The 20,116-nt window shown below is 42.4% G+C and overlaps 1 protein-coding gene across 1 annotated transcript in view; it reads left to right on the top strand.

The window, feature by feature from the left end:
* WASL (WASP like actin nucleation promoting factor) overlaps window positions 1–17,849 on the top strand; it is a 50,438-nt gene extending 32,589 nt beyond the window's left edge. Inside the window, exons 6-11 of the mRNA XM_066591856.1 lie at window positions 2,508–2,673; window positions 7,315–7,357; window positions 11,165–11,318; window positions 12,615–13,153; window positions 13,247–13,349; window positions 16,330–17,849. Of these exons, the coding sequence (XP_066447953.1) occupies window positions 2,508–2,673; window positions 7,315–7,357; window positions 11,165–11,318; window positions 12,615–13,153; window positions 13,247–13,349; window positions 16,330–16,391 (1,067 nt within the window). The 3' untranslated portion in view covers window positions 16,392–17,849. The remainder of the gene's footprint in view (window positions 1–2,507; window positions 2,674–7,314; window positions 7,358–11,164; window positions 11,319–12,614; window positions 13,154–13,246; window positions 13,350–16,329) is intronic.
* The last annotated feature ends 2,267 nt before the right edge of the window (window positions 17,850–20,116 follow it).

Below are 20,116 nucleotides of genomic sequence, written 5' to 3'. Positions count from 1 at the left end.
TGGGAAGATGTTGGTGGAGTCTTGTTCTGTTTACCATTCTCTTGTCCTTGTCGGAAGAGCAAACAAATGAAGGCAACTTGAAGGATATTCAGCAGGTTCTATATAAATAGGCTAGGATGAGGACCGAGCAGGACTTGTGAAGAAGGGCTCAGCCGTTCCTGCTAGTATGTGCGCTCCCTGATTGGGAGTGATGTGGCTAAGGAATGTTGCTGAGGCTCTGACCTTTTAAAAAGAATTGTCTGGTGCGATACATAGGTTAAGCTGCAGTATTCGGCACATCGGCTGATCCCAAAGACAGTCACTTGATGGCGTTACTCAAAAGGAACTAAAGCAAGACTTAGAATTTAGTCTATATAGGTTAAAAGTGAAGTGCTATATCAACAATGGCCACTAGATGGCAAAAGCGGCTTCATCTTCATAGAGAAAGGGGGCAGAAATGGAATAGATTAGATAAAAATGACTGCTGGGTCTCGTAATGCAAAGGGAAGCAATTAAAAATGTCGTTCTGGAGAAAGTCTCATTGTGCACGTTTGTCAGCTTATAACACTGTGCAGCATAATTTTTGTAACAGATAAAAAGGTAGGTGGCTTGTAGTAACTTTAGTGCGCTGAATTCAGGCACGATATCCGTTTTTTTTTCTGCCATGTAAGGTTTTCCCATTATGGGGGAATAATGTAATCCAATTGCCTTTGTAGTGTATTTTTTGGAAATATGCCTATACAATTAATTCAGTAGGCTCGCTATTAACTTTGCTTAATAAAAAGAACAAAGGGGATTGCGTAACTATTGCGCAAACACTGTTACATACCGTGTGCTGACGGAATACTATAAGGGTAGGTTTATGTAACATATAGGGTATGCTTCCACATGGCGGAAACGCTGCAGATCATCCTTCAGTAAGTTGTAATTAATGAACGGTGTTTTTACAGGTCATATGTTAGACTAAAAAGAATCAAAATCTTAAAACAATAATACATGTTCAGTATCGCTGCGTCCATAAAAGACCGATCTGTCAAAGTAATGCATTACTTACCCTGCACAGTGAACGTCGTCTGCAAAAAAAATCAAGAACCCCAGAAATATGCTTTTTTTTTTGGTCATTCCATCTCCAAGTATAAATGCAATAAAAAGTGTTGAGAAAGTCTTATGCATTCCAAAATGGTACAAACGCAGACTACAGGATGTCCCGCAAGAATTGAGCCCTCGCACAACTATGTGGACGAAAAAATAAAGTTATTGCGCACAGAAGATGTCGGCAGAAAATAATTTAAAAAAAATTAAATGTATTAAAAAAAAATATAGTACAGCAAAAAAAAAAAAAAACTACATAAGTTTAGTATCGTAGTAATCGCACTGACCTATAGAATAAAGTTGGCATGTCAGTTTTGTTGCAGTTTGTGGGCTGTAGAAACAAGGCACACGGAAATATGGCGGAATTTTGTTTTCTTTTTTTCATTTTACTCCACTTAGAACTTTTAAAAAGTTTTCCAGTACATTATATGGTCCTTGAAATAGTGCCATTCAAAAATACAACTCGTCCGGCAAAAAACAAGCCTTCATACAGCAACGTCGATGAATAAATAAAGGAGTTATGATTTTTTTAAACAGGGGGAGGAAAAAACGAAAAGGGGGGGAAAAAAGAAAAAAAGGGTCTGTCATTAAGGGATAAATGAGTTAGGATTTTTTTTAAAACAAAAGAAATGCTTGATCACTAAGGGGTTAAATTACTTGAAAATGAGACGTGCTGCTATTCAGTTTTACCAGTGTAATCAGCGAGTTTTAATTTTACAGAAAAATCTTTTATTTTGTTGCAAAATTTAAAAAAAAATTAGTTGCACAGTGTAATCGTAAAGGAGCAAAGCTGGAGGGCCGGTGTAGTAGGGAGCAAAGCTGGAGGGCAAGTGTAGTACGGAGCAAGAGGAGTGCATTTGTGAAGTGCTGTGCTGCCATCAGTCTTGTTTGTACTCTGCCCTCTGCAACTTTTAGGATACTGTAGCAGAGAGTGCGAAGAAATGTCTAGCTCTAACTACCCAGCCCCCATGGCTCACCTTGTAGGGGCTAGCAGTAGTAGAGGAGTTCACAGCTGCACTTCTCAGACAGTGGCAGGTAAGATGGCACCGGCCAGTAATGGCGGAAGCCACAGATCTTGAGCCCTTTATGTTGGGGAAAGTTGCCAGCAAGCACGGGGTAGATTGACAGCGGTCTCTCCTCACTCAGTGAGCAGCAGACAATTCCTCCACACCTCCTTCAGTCGCCAACTACTGAAGGTCACAGTGAACCTCTGCCGTTGGCAACACCAGATTTTGCTGGATAGTGCTGCCAGCTCTCATCTCAGGCAAAGTAAGGATGATGGTTTATCAAATTTTGAAGCGCTGAGGTAGTATCTCTAGGTGGTAAGGCTCCTATTATATGCATCTAGCTTCTTTCTGCATTGAGGCCATGCCCCCAGCCCTCTATCTCAAGTTTTAAGGATTGAACTTTACATTTTTATCATATCCTTTTTCCAGGGCCAAGTCTTCCCATGGCAACAGTTGACATCATCCATCCTGAAATTGCTACCCCAAGATACAGCACGCAAGTGAATAACATTCCTTATAACAAAGATAAGAAAAAAGGAAAAAACAAGAAGAAGAAACTCACCAAGGCAGACATCGGGACACCTAGTAACTTCCAGTACGTAAATATGCAGCCATAGAGCATTCGCGTGTCCAGTCTTATTGTAAGCAGTCCTGGTATATGGTATAGTCCTACGCCTGGTTGCATCTCGTCACAAGTTATATACTGTCCTGAATAAGGGAGGTTGGATGAAGGCGTGCCGAGTTCACATAAAGCTTTTGCAGTATTTCTAGTAAGGCTGTCGGCTAGAATGACATCTCTCATCATCTTTGGAGCAGAGAAGCTGAATTCGGATTGAAATGTTTACATTTTTTCCCCTAATGATTTCAATGGGTTTAAAGAAAAAAAAAAACAAAACTAAGCTTTCAGCTTGCTTATGTTCCTTTTTAGGTTTCAGTTTTTCTTAGGCCACCTGCAGACGGGCGGAAATTCCGTGGCAGGATTTCCCGTGGGATTTCAGCCGCTGGTAGCCTGCATAGTTTTGCGTTAACAAACGCAATCCTATGCAGACGGCTGCGGTTTGGTCACGTGAAATATCGCGCGGCAAACAAACCGCGGCATGCTCTATTTCGAGCCCCGCACAGAAACGTCACTCACCCGCCGCCGGCCCTGGTCTGCGCATGCGCCGGCTGCCGGGCAGCCGGCACATGAAAGAGCCGCGGGTGAGTACGTGCTGCTCTCTGCAGGCGCTCGGATCGGATCCCGCGGCGAGAATCCTCGCTGCCGGATCCGACCCGCCCGTCTGCAGGCGGCCTTAAACTGAACAAATTGCTGCTGCGGACTGCGCTCTTTGTTCACTTTAACCCTTTGCAATCCAATTTTGGATTCAGGGTTTCCTAGGGGCCTTCTCTTTCTTCCATTACACAATGTCGCCATCTGCTGGCTAGAGCCAGTACTTCGGTATGGGACATGCTGGAGAGGCCCCCGACAACAGAGCGGCCAGTAATATACAGTAAGAATACCCTGCCGGACATCTTCCAACATCAGAGCTGTACAGCCTTCAATCAGAATGTCTTCAGACGTCAGACAGTGGATTGGAAAGGGTTAAACACGAACGGAAGCGCTCTGTAAGCTTTCTGTTTGTTTCCTTTTTTTTTCATTGAAATCAATGGGGAAAAATGGAAACCTTTTTTTCAGGTTTAATTCTGTTTCTCTGCTCCAAAAACAGAACAGATGCACGGAATTATAACGGCCGTGTGAATGCAGCCTAAGAATGATTCGCGGATATCTATAGCAATACACAGTTTGAAGATGTACCAACATACTGCTCTACAAACTGTTGCAGATTTCTATGGTAGGCTTTCTCCGTGTGGAGTCTTCCTTCATAGATTGGGAAGGATTTCGTCATGATGTGTACGTCACATTACCGTTTTAAATCTGCATTAAAGCGGCCGTTCAGTTTCAGGGCAAAATTCTGTCCTGGGACTGGAGGGTGAAGGGGGGTATCTTGCCTGTACTACTACTTCCTGTTCCCTCCATTCCGCTGGTTCAGTGCCTTGTTTTTGGCCATGCTGCTGCCATTTTTTACTGACCTAATAGTTACCGTGAAGTGCTTTTTGATTGATCTATGCTGGCCAATCACAAAGCAGCTATAGTGCCTTGGTAGGCCTAACACTATTAATGCACTGGTAGTCTAAAGATGGTGGCGGATGCTTTTAGATGAATGCTTTGTAGTAATAAGCATTTTGGGGTCATTTCAGCCTAAATCAGCATAAAAATACATAGTTCTAGCTGATAAGGTTTAATGAGTAATTATTTTTAACTGACGTTTTTTTTCTTTCCTGCTCTATACCTTTAAGAAAGCATTCATACTTGGCAGATTTTTGGTGAGGAGCCTACAATGAAACTCCCCAACATACAGTGTAATACATGTGAATGGAGCAGATTTCTCTGCACATTTTTAAATCCCCAGCATTCATATAACTTTGTGCCATGGATTTATATGCCATATATTTCACCCTTTGATAATCTGCATGTTGCAGACCTCATGGCAGAATTCGTAGTGGCTGAACTTGTCCTAGGTGTAAACTCCCAAGAGACAGCAATGGTGCTGCTCCATTGGGGTTGCTCACACATCACAGTTTTGTTGAACCTTTTGCAGCAGCATTTGCAAATACCGCTGTCTAAATAATGGGGCATACATGGTACAGGAGTCGTTTTCTTGAGCCGACCCCTTTAACTTGTCACAGATATCTCTGTGGGTCACGGTGAGTTGTCTGTCCGAAAGAGCCTACTGCCTGTTAAAGGTCATAATTGGCTGTAAGAACCTTTTTAAGTTGGAGTCCAGTGACTGACAGACTGTCACCATCTGTTTGGACCCCTATCTGAGGGCACTGCAAGGTAGTAAGTCGCACTGATTAGTGATATGTCTGCTGAATACATCTGTCTAGTAGTTTAGGAGAAAATTACATTTTATCAGTAGCAGCACATACATAGAGGATTACTTAACCCTTTCCAATCCAATTTGTATCCTGGTTTTCCTAGGGGGCTTACTCTTTTTCTGTCGTTATACAGTGGCGCTATATGCTGGCTAAAGCCAGTACTGCATGAGGTGACATGTTGGATAGGCTCCAACAGCAGAGAGGCTGGCAATATACAGTAAGAGAACCACGACGGACGTCTTCCAACGTCGGAGCTGTACAGCCTTAAATCATAATGTCTTCAGACGTCAGACAGTGGTTTGGAAAGGGTTAAAGGGGTTGTCTCGCGAAATCAAGTGGGGTTATACACTTCTGTATGGCCATATTAATGCATTTTGTAATGTACATCGCGCATTAAATATGAGCCATACAGAAGTTATTCACTTACCTGCTCCGTTGCTAGCGTCCCCGTCACCATGGTTCCGTCTAATTTCGGTGTCTTCTTGCTTTTTTAGACGCGCTTGCGCTGTGCGGTCTTCTCCCTTCGGCTCGGTAGCATCGGTGTTTTGGCTCCGCCCCCTTGTACTCGTTATCGCGTAGCTCCGCCCCGTCACGTGCCGATTCCAGCCAATCAGGAGGCTGGAACCGGCACACGTCAAGGGGCGGAGCTACGCGATGACGCGTACAAGGTGGCGGAGCCAAAACACCGATGCTACCGAGCCGAAGGGAGAAGACCGCACAGCGCAAGCGCGTCTAAAAAAGCAAGAAGACACCGAAATTAGACGGAACCATGGTGACGGGGACGCTAGCAACGGAGCAGGTAAGTGAATAACTTCTGTATGGCTCATATTTAATGCGCGATGTACATTACAAAGTGCATTAATATGGCCATACAGAAGTGTATAACCCCACTTGATTTCGCGAGACAACCCGTTTAAGTAGTCCTGGATAGTGATGAGCTGCAGGCTAGCCACACCCTCCTCCTTCCAGCCAATGATTGACAGCTCTCTGCTCATTACTGTGCAAAGTGAAAGAGCTGTCAGTCATTGGCTGGAGGGTGGGGTGGGTGTTGCTAGCCTGCAGCTCAGGAATATGCAAAACTAGTTCTGTGTGGCTGCTGCTAATAAAATGGAAGTTTCTCCTAAACTACTGCACAGACACAGCAGACATATCACTAATCAGTGTGAAAGGCACTACTTTTATGGTACACTCAGTGAGGTCTACAAAAAACACAGTGGCAGGTTCCCTTTTAACGTTTTTCAAGATAACTTTTTTATTTATAAGAATGACACATTTTGCAATAAGCAGTTGCTATAGATTCGACGTAGGAGCTCCACACGGTATTAGTGTATCTTGACGCCACCGGAAGCTAGGAGTTTGACGGGGAGAACGCCCTTCACACCCCTAGCTGCCGACTGGGTCAAGCTTAGTAGGTCCCCTCAGCACAGTATGCATTGCAATTTGCCACCCATGCTGCCTAGGCTGAGGAATCGCTTTTCCACCTAGCGTTACTTTCTTAAGTGCTCAGATAGTAAGGCTAACAAAAAGTTAGTCTGACGCTAAGGCAGCATGGGCGGCAAAAAGGCAATGAACGTGCTGCAGCATCGAGTCTCCGCGCTGGTTCCCGCTGCACTTCTGAGGGATGCGTTCCGTCGCCACCGGCAGATGAGCCCTCCTTCCTTGCCACACCATTTGTGCAGCGTGTCGGCTGTGTGCTGGCTCCATGGCGGCGCCTATGGCAACGGCTGTTTTCAGGCAGAGCACCGCATTAGCCGTCCGTCCCAGACACAGGCTGTATCTTTGCTGCAGACTGCCTCTTCATTTCATGGCGTTGGCTGTGGTCCGCGGATTGCTGGTGTGGTGCTGCACACAGCGGCGGCCGCCTGTCAGTCTTTCACCCCCGCCGCTGTGGCCTCCGTGCTGTCGGCCAACATGAATAACTTACATGGCTGCAAGGGAGTACGCCTTCTCTGCCGACGCTGAGGAGCAGCGTTGCACAGGTGGAGGTATGTTTATTTGTCCCTGTAATTCTGTATTTCTATTGCTGGCCTACTTCCATGTGCAGTTGTAGCTTACTGTGCTGCCAGGACCTGCAGCCCACACCACTGTCCAGCCAATCAGGTACAGGGGGTGTGACCCACCTGTCAATCTTGGCACCACCAGGACTTCCTGGTGGCATCAAGATACACTAATACCGCTCCACACTACATGTTCAAGTGCATAGAATAAGACATTTTGCATAGCAGTCCATTTTGTGCCATGATCCTCACTGCATATTTGCTGGATTTCATTTTTCTTAATGCAGTTTCTGTATGTAACCTTGATTTGTTTTATTTAGACACATTGGACATGTGGGATGGGATCCAAACACAGGCTTTGATGTAAGTATACTGCATAAGAAGGCTATGTAAATCGCTACTGAGACGATGTTAATGGGCACATTAGTAAAGTTATGGCCTATGTTGCGTCAAGTAACCAATAATTAAATGATACTTTTTTTGTTTTGTTTTGTTTTTAACACGCCTTTAGATGTGGCAGAGAAAAAGACCAAACTGCCATTTTTAAAACCAAACAAGACTGAAATATAATAGTGTATGAGAAGAGTGATAAAATATGGTGATTTCCACTATAGGGGGTGGGGTGAGATGAATCTTAAAAACCCCACTTTCACAATTTATTATGTAAAAATAATCACACGTGGTATTACTGCATTTCTAATGACCCAAGGAAAATAGTTACTATATTATTTAACCGGCACAGTGCATAGAAAACAAAAATATGGTGAAAATAGGCAAAATTAGCTATCTTGGCTTACAAAAAACAGAATAGGAAGTCCTCAAATTGCCGCATGGATCAGGGTACCATTTTAAAAAACTCATCACACAAAATAAACCTTTACATAGCAGTTAGGGGTCTTTTGAAGGCAGTGATAAACACAAAATGTATATATGGATTTTAAATGTGTGAAAATGTTGCAAAAGAAAACCAACAAAACTATCACTTTTTGGTATTGACATAATTATATTGGCCTGCAGAATTAATTTAATATATTTATACTGCATGGAGAACGCTGTTAAAAATAATGAACGTGCCAGAATTGTAGATTTTGTTAATTTTGCCTCTAGAAAAAAAATGGAATAAAAGAAAAACAAAATGTTTCATGTTACTAAATATTGGATAAATGAAGACTAGAGGTCATCGTCCAAAAACCAAGCTCCCATAGACCGCCGCGGGTGGAAGAATAAAAAAATGTTTAAAAAAAGTTATGCAATACATGATATGTCCTGCAAAAAACAAGCCCTCCTGACCGTCGATGGAAAAATTATGGCTCCTCATATGTGACAATTGATAAAATGGAAAAATTTGTTAGACATTAAGGCGCAAACAGGTTTTGTCTCTAGAGGAGTCTCACACACCACCTAGGTGCTCTCCTTAAGGAGAAACTATAACATTCCCGACCTAAGGTGTTAAGGCCTCATGTCCACTAGGAAATTCTGGCCCGCTCGGATTCTCCATGCAGAATCCCCGCAGCAGGACCCTCCTTTCCCGCGGACATGAGGCCTGAAAATAGATTTTTCTTACCTGTCCGTCGCGGCCGGATCTTCTTTCTCTCTGCCTGGCAGATGCGCTCGGCACGTCGGAGAGCAGAAATTCAGCTGCAGGTGTACCTCGGGACCGGACGGCTTCCATAGGCTTCTATGGAAGTCTGCGGGAGACCCGCAGAAAACGGAGCATGCTGCGTTTTCTCTCACGTGCGGGAGAAAACGCAAATCCATTAAAATGACTTCCGCGGGTGCAAGTTACAATTTAATTGCCCACGGATGGCTAATGGATCCCTATGGGCAAAATTGAATGCGGATTCCTCAGCGGAATCCGCAATTCGATTTTGCCAGTGGACATGAGGCCTAAGGGAGTTGTTTAAATAATATCTATGTAATATCGCTACACACAATTGCGGCCATCTATATGCCATTAATATCCGGCTGATATCATTACTCAAGACTTGATTCTTTGGATTATATGGAGTCATGTTAAACAGAGATCATAAGAAGAGACCCTCACAGCTGACCTCAGACTTGCAGTAGATAACTTGGGCTCACAGGCAGGAAGCACTGATGACACTCTATGCAAGTTCACCAGAACCCTCACTTCACTTGTCTGACATGCACAGTCACTCACAAGTGGGAACGCTGCGACCGCTGGTTCTCTGGCCAGCTTCTCAAACCAGGAGACTCAAGCTGGAGGCAGTTGTGCTACTAGAGTCTCAAACTGGCATCTGCAATGTCAACCAAAAGCACTGCGATTGCTAGTGCCCTAGCTTGCGCACACTCACAAAGCTAGGACACACATTATGCTAGGAGCAGGACTTCCATTATGGGGATACCTAAAATTTATACCGCAACAAATAGTGCTGTAGTCACAAAAATTACAATTGTTTTTTGTCCTTTTTATGTATGCAATAAAACAAAAGTTCCAAATGTTTTCTGGATCCCGGGATGAGCCAACATTTCATATATCTGGATGTTCATACATATTTGTGATCTCTTTTGAAACTTGAAGTAGGCTGGTGAGACGTGAACTCCAGCATCTCTGAAGCGGTCATGTGGTATCTGGCACCAAGCCCTTAGCAGCAGACCCGTTAAATGTGGTTGTCTGGCTGCAAACTATGGATGGCCTTTACAAAGTATAATTCATCAATAGTAATTGGCATGGGTCTGCTACCTGGGACCCCTGTTAATCAGCTGCTTGCCAGACCAGTATACTTTTGTATTGCACTGATTTCTGCAGGAAGCAGACTGCTCTTTTCCCACTGCAGTGGCCAGGTTTGGTATTCTAGGCAAAGTTTCCATTTATTTCAATGCCTGCAATACCAAGCCTGGCCACTACAATAAGATCAGAGCTGTCTGCTTCCTGCAAAATTCAATTAAGTACATAAGTGCACTGGCCTGGCAAACAGCTGATTGACAGTAGGCCTGGGCAACAGAAACCCACTAATCTATTATTGATAATATAATCTTTATTTGTATAGCACCAACTTATTATTTTTGCAGTGAGGCAGGGCATGTTATCCTGTTGCCGTTTGGTAATATTGTTGCCATGAAGAGGTGTTCTTGGTCTGCAATAATGTTTTGGTAGATGGTACCTGTCAAAGTAAAAACTACATGCTTGCTAGGAGCCAAGATTTCCCAGCAGAACATTGCCCAGAGTATTACACTTCCTTTGCCAACTTGTAGTCTTCCCATAGTACATCCCAGTATCCTCTCTCTAACGGGTGAGCGGTGCACATGCAATTTGCTGTCTACATAATGCAAAAAAATGTGACTTCAGATAGTTTGCTTTCTTTCATTGCTCCATGGTCCATTTCTGATGCTAATGTGCCTACTGTAGCTGCTTTTGAAAGTGGTCACAGGTCGGCACGGGCACTCAGACCAATCTATGCTTATGTAGCACCATTTGCAGCAAGCTGCAATTTACTATGAGTTCTGACACCTACCATAACTAGCAGTAACTTTTTTTTTTAGCAATTTGTACACCAGTAACTACTGTTGGATCGGACCAGACAGGCCAGCTTTTGCTTGCCAAGTTCATCAGTGTGCCTTTTTGCTTATTACCCATTAGACGGTGATGGGTAGTAGGTAGTAACCACTGTATACCAAGAACACTCAAAGACCTGCTGTTTTGAAGAAACTGACCCAGTTTAGCCATCACAACTTTGTACTTGTCACAGTTGCTTAGCTCCTTACACTTCCCTTCCCTTACACCCACCTACTTCAAGAGCTCCATAATATATCCCGCCCCTTGAGAGATGCCATTGTAATGCAGTGTTCACGATACATGTCAGAAGTTTGTGTTAAGGCTGTTAAATAGCTATATAATGTGTAAACTGTTGCCACATTGAATGATTCTGTATCAAATCTGTAATGTATTGTTGCCACTTTCTAATGCTACATGCAAACAGATGAGTGAACTGTTTCACCTGATTTGTGATTCACAAGTCCATAAAATGGATGAACTTGTCTCATGGCTATAGGCCACCACATAGAGATTATCAAAAGCAAATCCCCAGTGTATGTTAATAAAACTAGAATCGGGTCCCTCATTCATCCCTGTTTGCCGTAATCTCCCCGCCATGGTTTTAACGTCTGTAGATCGGTCAACTTTAACTATTTTATTTCTTTTAAATTAAGGTGAATAATTTGGACCCAGAACTGAAAAAATTGTTTGATTTGTGCGGGATCTCTGAGGCACAACTTAAAGATAAGGAAACCTCGAAGGTCATATATGACTTCATTGAAAAAACTGGTGGCGTTGAGGCTGTAAAAAATGAGTTGCGCCGACAAGGTAAGTTTCATCTAATACTTCTGTAATGGTGCACCGGACGTGTTTGTTATAGAGTGATGACTGGTTTTCCAGATGGAAATGTATTTTTTTCATTTAAATTAGGAATGCTCCTCATACAGGGTTAATTACCTACAGAAACTGAAGAGCGTACTCCATACACTGAATATAAAGCCCCCTTTACACACACAGATCGCTCAGAATTCATCAGAAACTGACAGTTTTGAGAGATCATTTTGCATTAGCTACAAATAGGCTAATCAGCCCATTAGTGGCTAACTAGTTTAACTTGCATGTATTTAGGGAACAGTGAGCAGTCTGTTCTCTAAATCATTATTCTGCTGTGGGCAGCAGGCTGCATACAATGCTATCAGCGCTGCCTGCAGAGAACACAGCATGCTCTTATCAGGAACAACTAATTTTAAGCTGAGCTGAACAAAGAGTGCATGGTAAGTGCAGGATGGCACACATTTACAAGCAACGATGATCGCTCAAAAGTTTTTTGTTTTTTTTTACATCTTAAAAAGAACTTCAGGCCCTTTTACACACAACAATTTGCTTAAAAGCAAAGTGTAGAAAAGTGATCTTTGATCAGTTTTCATATTTGCCACTAGGTGTCAGTACGAGACTACTGGGAGATTTTGGTAATTTTCCAATAGCTCTGTTAGGCCTCATTCACACGGCAGTATTTTGCTGGAAAGATTTGTAACCGGTCTGCGTTTTGGACCCATTCCTAGTTTTGGCTTACAAATACTAATGCAAAATCCTGTCTGAATGAAGCCTTACCATAGGTAAATGTTCCCTAATGTTCCTGTCTGGGTTATGGTTGGCACACACAGAATTTTCACTTTAGCACGGAAAACTTAGTACAAAGCCATCAGCAAAGCAGCTTTCACGAATCACATTAATTTAGACCCATGTTAAAAGTCTGCTCCATTTACTCCTATAGGTCCCCCACGTTGGAGTGGTATGTATGGAAGGTTGCAAGCAATGAGACTTGATAAGCATGGAGTTTAAAGTGTGACTTCTGTTTACCTTTCAAATCCTGTTTGCAGTATTGATCCTAAATTAACACATTGAATATAGATTAAAAATGTTTAATTGTTTTAGCTCAATGTGTCACCTCCACTTTCTAACCTTATACAGCTTGCTTCATGGAGGAATTATTTTGACTGCATGCACACTTAAATGTGTGTTTTCAATTCATACGGTCATTTCAAATACGCTTTTGAAGTTGAGAGAAGACATTGGCTTGTGTTGATATTGCCAAACTTATGACTGTTGGTTTCTATTTTACAGCACCACCACCACCACCTTCAAGAGGTGGCGCTCCACCTCCTCCTTCACATAGCTCAGGTCTACCACCCCCTCCACCAGCAAGAGGTGGCATTTCAAAACCCCCTCCACCTCCTTCCAGAGCTCCTATGGCTGCACCCCCACCACCTCCACCTTTCAGACCTGGAGCCTCAGGACCGCCACCACCTCCACCTAATCGAATGCATCCTCCACCACCTCCAGGTCATTCTTCATCTGCACCTTCAAGTCCACCTCCCCCACCCCCTCCTCCAATGCAAGGATTTGGAACACCTACCCCACCTCCACCACCACCTCCACCAGGTCCTCCACCTCCACCTGGTCCACCGCCTATACCTGGGTCAGCAGCAGACAATGATCCTCAAATTGCACCTCCTGTTGGCAACAAAGCAGCACTTCTTGAGCAGATTAAGGGAGGAGCTCACCTTAGGAAAGTAGACAGTAATAAGGATAATCGACCAGTTTCTTCCTCTGGACGAGATGCTCTGCTAGACCAAATACGACAGGGAATACAGTTAAAAGCCGTAAGTGATCACTACATTTGTCGGCTCTCTATTTTATGATTTTTTTTTTTTTTTTTTTTGCCCCTCCTTGATTCTGAATACGTTATTTACCAGGTAGCGGATGAGTCAGATGCTGTTGCACCTACACCTGCTCCTGGAATAGTAGGAGCTTTGATGGAAGTAATGCAGAAAAGGAGTAAAGCCATTCATTCTTCAGGTATGGAAGCAAACCTTTACTAATGTGCCTGCTAAGCAATACTCTGGTTGTAACTCTAATAGCACTTTTTTTTAAAGAAACCTTCATACAATATAATACAAGTATGGAAAGAAAGGGGCATCAGCAGTATTTTGTGAATTTCAATAATCAAAACATTAAACCCCTTCCTGCTCCAGGATGTACATTTTACGTCCTGGAGCGTCAGGGTATGTATGCAGAGGTTGCGGAGTGACCTCTCTGCATACAGTGTGAGCGTCAGCTGTTTACTACAGCTGACAACCGCGGGCAATAGCTGCAGTCGCGGCTATTAGCCCTTTAAATGCCGCTGTCAATTCTGACAGCGACATTTAAGTAAAATAAATAAATCTTGGTATTTGTATAGCGCCAACTTATTCCGCAGCGCTTTCAGGTAATTATTACTTATTACCCCCCACCAAGCTGGGTTTCCCCCGAACAATGTTCAGGGGTCCCGTATGCCCCATGGGGTGGCTTGATAGGCTGCCATCCCCGTGGGGTGGCTTGATAGGCTGCCTGTCAGAATGCAGTATGGCGTAATGCTATAGCATTACATCATACTACCGAAGCGATCAAAGCATTGCATATTGTAGTCCCCCAGGGGGACTTAAAAGTTTTAAAAAAAAGTTATAAAAGTTTAAATCGCCCCCCTTTTGCCATATCTGTAATTAAAAAATCTAAATAATAAAATAAAAATACATATTTGGTATCGCCGTGTCTGTAAAAGTCCGATCTATCAAAGTAGCACATTATTTATCCCGCAAGGTGAATGTCGCCAGAAATGCACTTTTTCAGTCGCCCTGTCTCCCATAAAAAACGCTATAAAAAGCGATCAAAAAGTCGTATGTATTCCGAATTAGTACTAACAGAAACTACAGGACATCTTGCGAAAAATAAGCCCTCGCTGAAATACGTCAATGGAAAAATAGTTATTGCGCGCACAAGATGACCGCAGAAGAAAATTGAAAAAAATTAAATGTCTTTGAAAAAAAAAAAAAAGAATGGTACAGTAAAAAAACAAACTATACAAGTTTGGTATCGCAGTAATCGTACTGACCCATAGAATAAAGTTATCATGTCGCTTTTGTTGCCGTTTGTGCGCCGTAGAAACAAGACGCACTGAAAGATGACGGAATGTTTTTGGTTTTTTTTTCATTTTACTCCACTTAAAATTTTTTTTTTAAGTTTTTCAGTACATTATATGGTTCTTTAAATAGCATCATTAAAAACTACAACTCGTCCCGCAAAAAACAAGCCCTCATACAGCGACGTCGATGGATAAATAAAGGAGTTATGATTTTTTTTAAGGATGGGGGGGGGGGGGGGATGAAAATGAAAAAAAAAGGGGGGGCCCCCTTAATTAAGGGGTTAATTTTGGGCAATGCTGAGTATCCCTGCAAGCAGTGCGTTTTGTTTCTACGGCACACAAACTGCAACAATAATGACATGATAACTTTATTCTATGGGTCAGTACGAATACTACGATACCAAACTTGTATAGGTTTTCTTTACTGTACTACTTTTTTTTTTTTTTTTTTTTTCTTTCCTTCAAAGACGTTTAATTTTTTTAAAATTTTCTGCCATCTTCTGCACGCAATAATTTTTTTTAATTTTTCCATTGACGTAGTTCAGCAAGGGCTGACTTTTTGTGGGATGTCCTGTATTTTGCGTCAGTACTAATTCAGAACACATGCGACTTTTTGATCGCTTTTTATTGCGCTTTTTCTGGGAGACACGGTGACGGAAAGTGCATTTGTGGCGCTCTTTATTTTTTGTTTCAGACAACGTTCACCGTGCGGGGAAAATGTGATAGATAGATAGATAGATAGATAGATAGATAGATAGATAGATAGATAGATAGATAGATAGATAGATAGATAGATAGATAGATAGATAGATAGATAGATAGATAGATAGATAGATAGATAGATAGATAGATAGATAGATAGATCGATAGATCGGACGTTCATGAACGTGGCAATACCAAATATGTATCTTACTTTTTTTATTATTATTATTTTTTTTAATTACAGATATGGAAAAAGAAGGGGGGTGATTTAAACTTTTTGTTACTTTTTTTTTATTTTAACAATTAAAAAAACTTTATTGATCTTTTTTTTTTTTTTTTAACTTTACGTTTAAGCCCCCCTGGGGACTACAACATGCAATGGATGCTTTGATTGCTCCTGCAGTATGACGTAATGCTATGGCATTACGTCATACTGCAATTTGATAGACAGTCTCCTAAGGCAGTCCAGGGATCTTTCATGACACCTGCACGGTTTACCCGATCTCACCGCGGGGGGCCGTACGAGACCCCTGAACAATGCTCGGTGGATTTAAATGCCACTGTCAGAATTGACAGCGGCATTTAAAGGGTTAATAGCCGCGATCGGCCACACGGCCGATTGCAGCTATTGCCTGCAGGTGTCAGCTGTAGTAAATAGCTGACGCCCGCAGTGTATGAAGAGAGGTAGCCCCGTGACCTCTCTTCATAGACACCCCGACGCTCCAGGTAGTTAATGTACATCTGGAAACCGGAACTGGTTAAAACTTAGAACGAAATACACATTAAGGCCTCATGTCCACGGGTGGATTTTTGCTGCAGAATCCAGAGCGCGCGTTCCGCTCGGATTCCGCAGCAATGACCCTCCATGGCATACTATGGAAAAATGATTTTTCATGTACACAAGCAGAAACAAATTGCTGTTTCCGCTCGCGGATGAACAAACGCAGTATGCTCCATTTCACTGTGATTCCTGCACGGATAACTTCCATTGAACTTCAGTGGAAGCCGTCCGATTAGTGGACGGGCCGTGGATTCTGCAGGAAAAGCAGGAGTTTGGAGGAAAATAAATATCTGTACTGCGCATTTGCGCCCGGCCGGCACTTCCGCACACATCTGCATATATGTAGTCACATAGCCCTTTGCTTTATTAATAGTTGTCTTCCTTTTGCCTGTTAGATACTGATGAAGATGAAGACGAGGATGAAGACTTTGAGGATGACGATGAATGGGATGATTGATCTACACATTATATAAATATATATAATATATATTTTTTTTAAGGTGAATGAATACTAAACACTACTTTCTGTCTATGACCTCTGTAAAATGATCATGTAAATGGTTTACCAATCTGCTGTATATTTTTGTTGCCTTTTGCTTTTTTAATAATCTGTGCAATACCTCATTGGAAATGCAAAGGTTTGTCATAACGCTGCACACAAATCTTCCTCCTGCTAACCAGTGTGCAAACTCGCATTATAGAACGGATCACATTAGTGACTATATAGAACATCCGCGTGACAAGATCTCCCTACGGAAGATTAAGTGAGTCGGTGACAAAACAACCTTTCATGTAATTGTTATAATGGAAAAAAAAACACTATTTTCTTACCCTGATTTTTCTGTATCTAAATTTCTTATTGAAATCTAGTATAGCACTACGTTCTTTTTTAAGTCATGCTGATCTTTGCTAAATATGCCCCTTATTTTGAACTCCGCTAAATGTATGTTACTTTATGGATGTACTTTCTCGTTTGTTTTTTTGCACTTTTTTGACACAAGAAATTGGATTTCACTGTTGCAGCCACTACCAGTAATACTAATAACCCATTCTAGAAAGTACAAGCAATAGCGTCTGCTACGTTACAGCAATATTAATTGACTTATATCCAATACGTTGCAAAACTGAAAGTGTGAAGGTCGGAACGCCAACTCAAAACTGGTGATTTTTAACTTCGTATGGTGAGCAGAACTGACAGACATGGCAATGTGACACGAGGCCATCAGCCAAGACGGGCCCTAACTACATTAACTACGTGGATGGCATCTGTAGCCTGTACATTACACATTTAGACACATTGGACTATATCAGAAGTTTTGCACTTTTGCTCTTGTCTATGTTGACAGAACTGCTTGCTCCTCTGCTGTAGGGTTAAGTTTCTGAATGCGTACAAGCCACATTGCAGAAGCTCCAGATTCCATTCTATGCCGTCTTTATTGTGCTGCATTCCTGTGTATCAAATGGCAAACACTACAACACAATCATACGGAAAACGTATCTTGAATGGCAAATGAATATTAGTCTATACAGTAAAATAAACACTAATATGTTATGAACCTGCCTATTGCAATGCTCTTATCTATTGTATAGTTTGGGGGGAAACAGCGGTTGGCATTAATAAGAAATAAAGGACACTCTTTGTATACCTAATATGTACTTGTATTCACATGTCTTCATATATGACAAGTCTCTATCTGATGTCAGTGCTACTACGTGGAGCGAGGACAAGTCTCCCTTTGTGTGCTAGCTGCGGAGTCCCAATAAATGAGTTCCTGTTGCTTTCATTGTAAATGGTTACTGGCTGCTAATTACTAATATAAGGCTAAGTGTGGCAGGCTGGTCCTGTTTCATTTTATATTCTGGAATTACTAAGTATTGGACTATCAATCTTGCAATTAAAGTAATCATGTAAACATTATAGTGTATTTTATGCATAATTAGAACATTGCTATGCTATTCCATACCCCATTTATTTATTGTTTGCAGTACACAGACCTATACCAGACCAATGGAGGCCAAGGTTGTATTTACACTGCACAATTTATCGCTCAAATTTGAATTTTATCAGAAAGTATAGGTTATGTAGGTGGTGCGTTTGAAAGTGTGAAGACCCCAGAGACATCCTGAATAGGGGAGATATGACTTGCTGCAATAGCCTTCAAAGGGGTTCTGTCATTAAAAAATTATAGAATCTCCTATTCCTCCTCCATCAGTCTCCTTACCGCTTCTTCTCCCCACCGATCTTCTCCTGTCTCCTGCAGTCCCAGGGGGAATCTCCTCACCTTTTGCCAGCTGATTCCTCTGCTTCCTGTTACAAAGCATCCATTCTCTTCAGTCCTATCCTTACCGGCCAATGTCACTAGTGTTGTAGTGTTTATAGTCTAGCTATTGCTGAGACTACGCATGAGCAGGGTCTCGCTGCAATAGTATATGAACTCTCGCGGTGAGACAGCGGTAATGGATCGGCATTCCTTCCTAGGCAGTGACCTTTACGTCACTGGTGACGTAACCTTCACTGATCCGCTGGAAGAAGAATGCAGAGAGAGGACCCTCCATAACAAAGAGGAGGAGGATCCAGCCGGCTTGCGGTGAGGTGACCCCGGAACTGGAGAAGATGCAGTAAATAGTTTGCCTGAGGAATAGGTGAGTGGTTTTTTTTAATTAAAAAAAACAAGCTTTTGTGCATACATCCACTCAAATGAATGGGTTCTATTCCTATCCAATTTTGGACCTATTTTTCTTGTCTGAAAATCGGACAAATATCGTCTGCGCATATACCCTGAGGCTGCTTTCACACGGCCAAGAATCTTGCATGACTGGTGCGTTGCAAGACTCACACGAATATGAACCCCATTCTTTTGAATGGAGTCATATACATAAGCGATGTTTTCCCTCACTGCGGTGTGCGAAAAAACTCGTGGCAGGTCCTAATTTTTCTCGTTCTCTTGAACGCATCACCCATTGTTTTCAATGGCACCGTAAAACGCATCTTTCCTATTGAAACCTCCACAGCAGAAATTCACATTTTAAATGCATAGATTTCTACTGTGGTTTTCATTGAAATCTACTTCAGATTAAACAGGAAGATCAGACTGCTCATATATTTGATGTCAGAGGAAATCTCAGAATGTCCTTGAAGACTGAACTACATCAACTGTCAGGGAGGGAAAGGAAAATATAAAGCCAAAATGTGATCAATAAGTAACAGAAAAGTGTTAGACGTATCTCTGCTGTGCACAACTTCCTGGAGCAAAAAATACAACAAATACCCTTGTAAGCAAGCAATCAGTAGTAAATTAACAACGCAGTCTGGTCTCGAGGTCCAAAATCAGCTGCCTCCTTAACGTAATTCATAAAGGGGTTGTCTGGCTACAGACTGTTAATGTTTTCATTGGCTTTAGTGCAGACAATTGCCCATAGGAATCAGTTTTAGGGCTCCTGCACACCGGAGGGATGGGGTCACTATCACCGCTGGGGTATGTTTACATGTGGTGGAAATGGGCAGGGCTGTTTCAAAATAGACAGCGTGCAGATTTTGACTGCTTTTTGGATGTGGAAATGCTGCAGAATTTTCCACAGAAATTTCTGCTGAGGACATTCTGCAGTATTTCCACATCCAAAGAGCAGTTAAAATCCTCACCCTGTCTATTTTGAAGTGGCCCTGTCCTTTTTAGAACGGGGTACAATCATACTTCGTGATAAGCCCCGCTCCCTGATGTGTCGGCACTTTGCGGTAAATAAATGGGTTTTGGCTTGTAGTTTGGGCACTCGGTCTCTAAAAGGTTCGCCATCACTGGCCTATATTGTATGTGCTGCTCCCTGTGTAACCCCACCACCACTATTGTACAAGCTCACAAGGATGAGGAGCACAACCTATATTTGGAAAAAAGGCCGTCCTGATCCTTCTGTTTGAGGGATCTGAAATGCAGCCCGTGTCATCGGCGGATGGAACGTCATGCCATTGCCTGCAGCACTGGATGTTAGTTGCCACATGACCAGGGGACAGAACTGGTGTTACTGCCCTAATTTCAAACTGACTTCTATGTGGGTAAGTGGCTGTAATCCAGTCTACAGAAATGTTGACACTAAATTTGTTGTGTGTAGACACTCCTTTGAACCCCTTCTGGAAATGTCACACATGACAGTATGGTTTAGCAACAGAGCCCTCTCCATACGTGGTGC

The sequence above is a fragment of the Eleutherodactylus coqui genome, chromosome 2, assembly GCF_035609145.1.
Source record: "Eleutherodactylus coqui strain aEleCoq1 chromosome 2, aEleCoq1.hap1, whole genome shotgun sequence".
Taxonomy (NCBI): Eukaryota; Metazoa; Chordata; class Amphibia; order Anura; family Eleutherodactylidae; genus Eleutherodactylus; species Eleutherodactylus coqui.
This window is presented reverse-complemented; position numbering and strand designations above follow the sequence as displayed.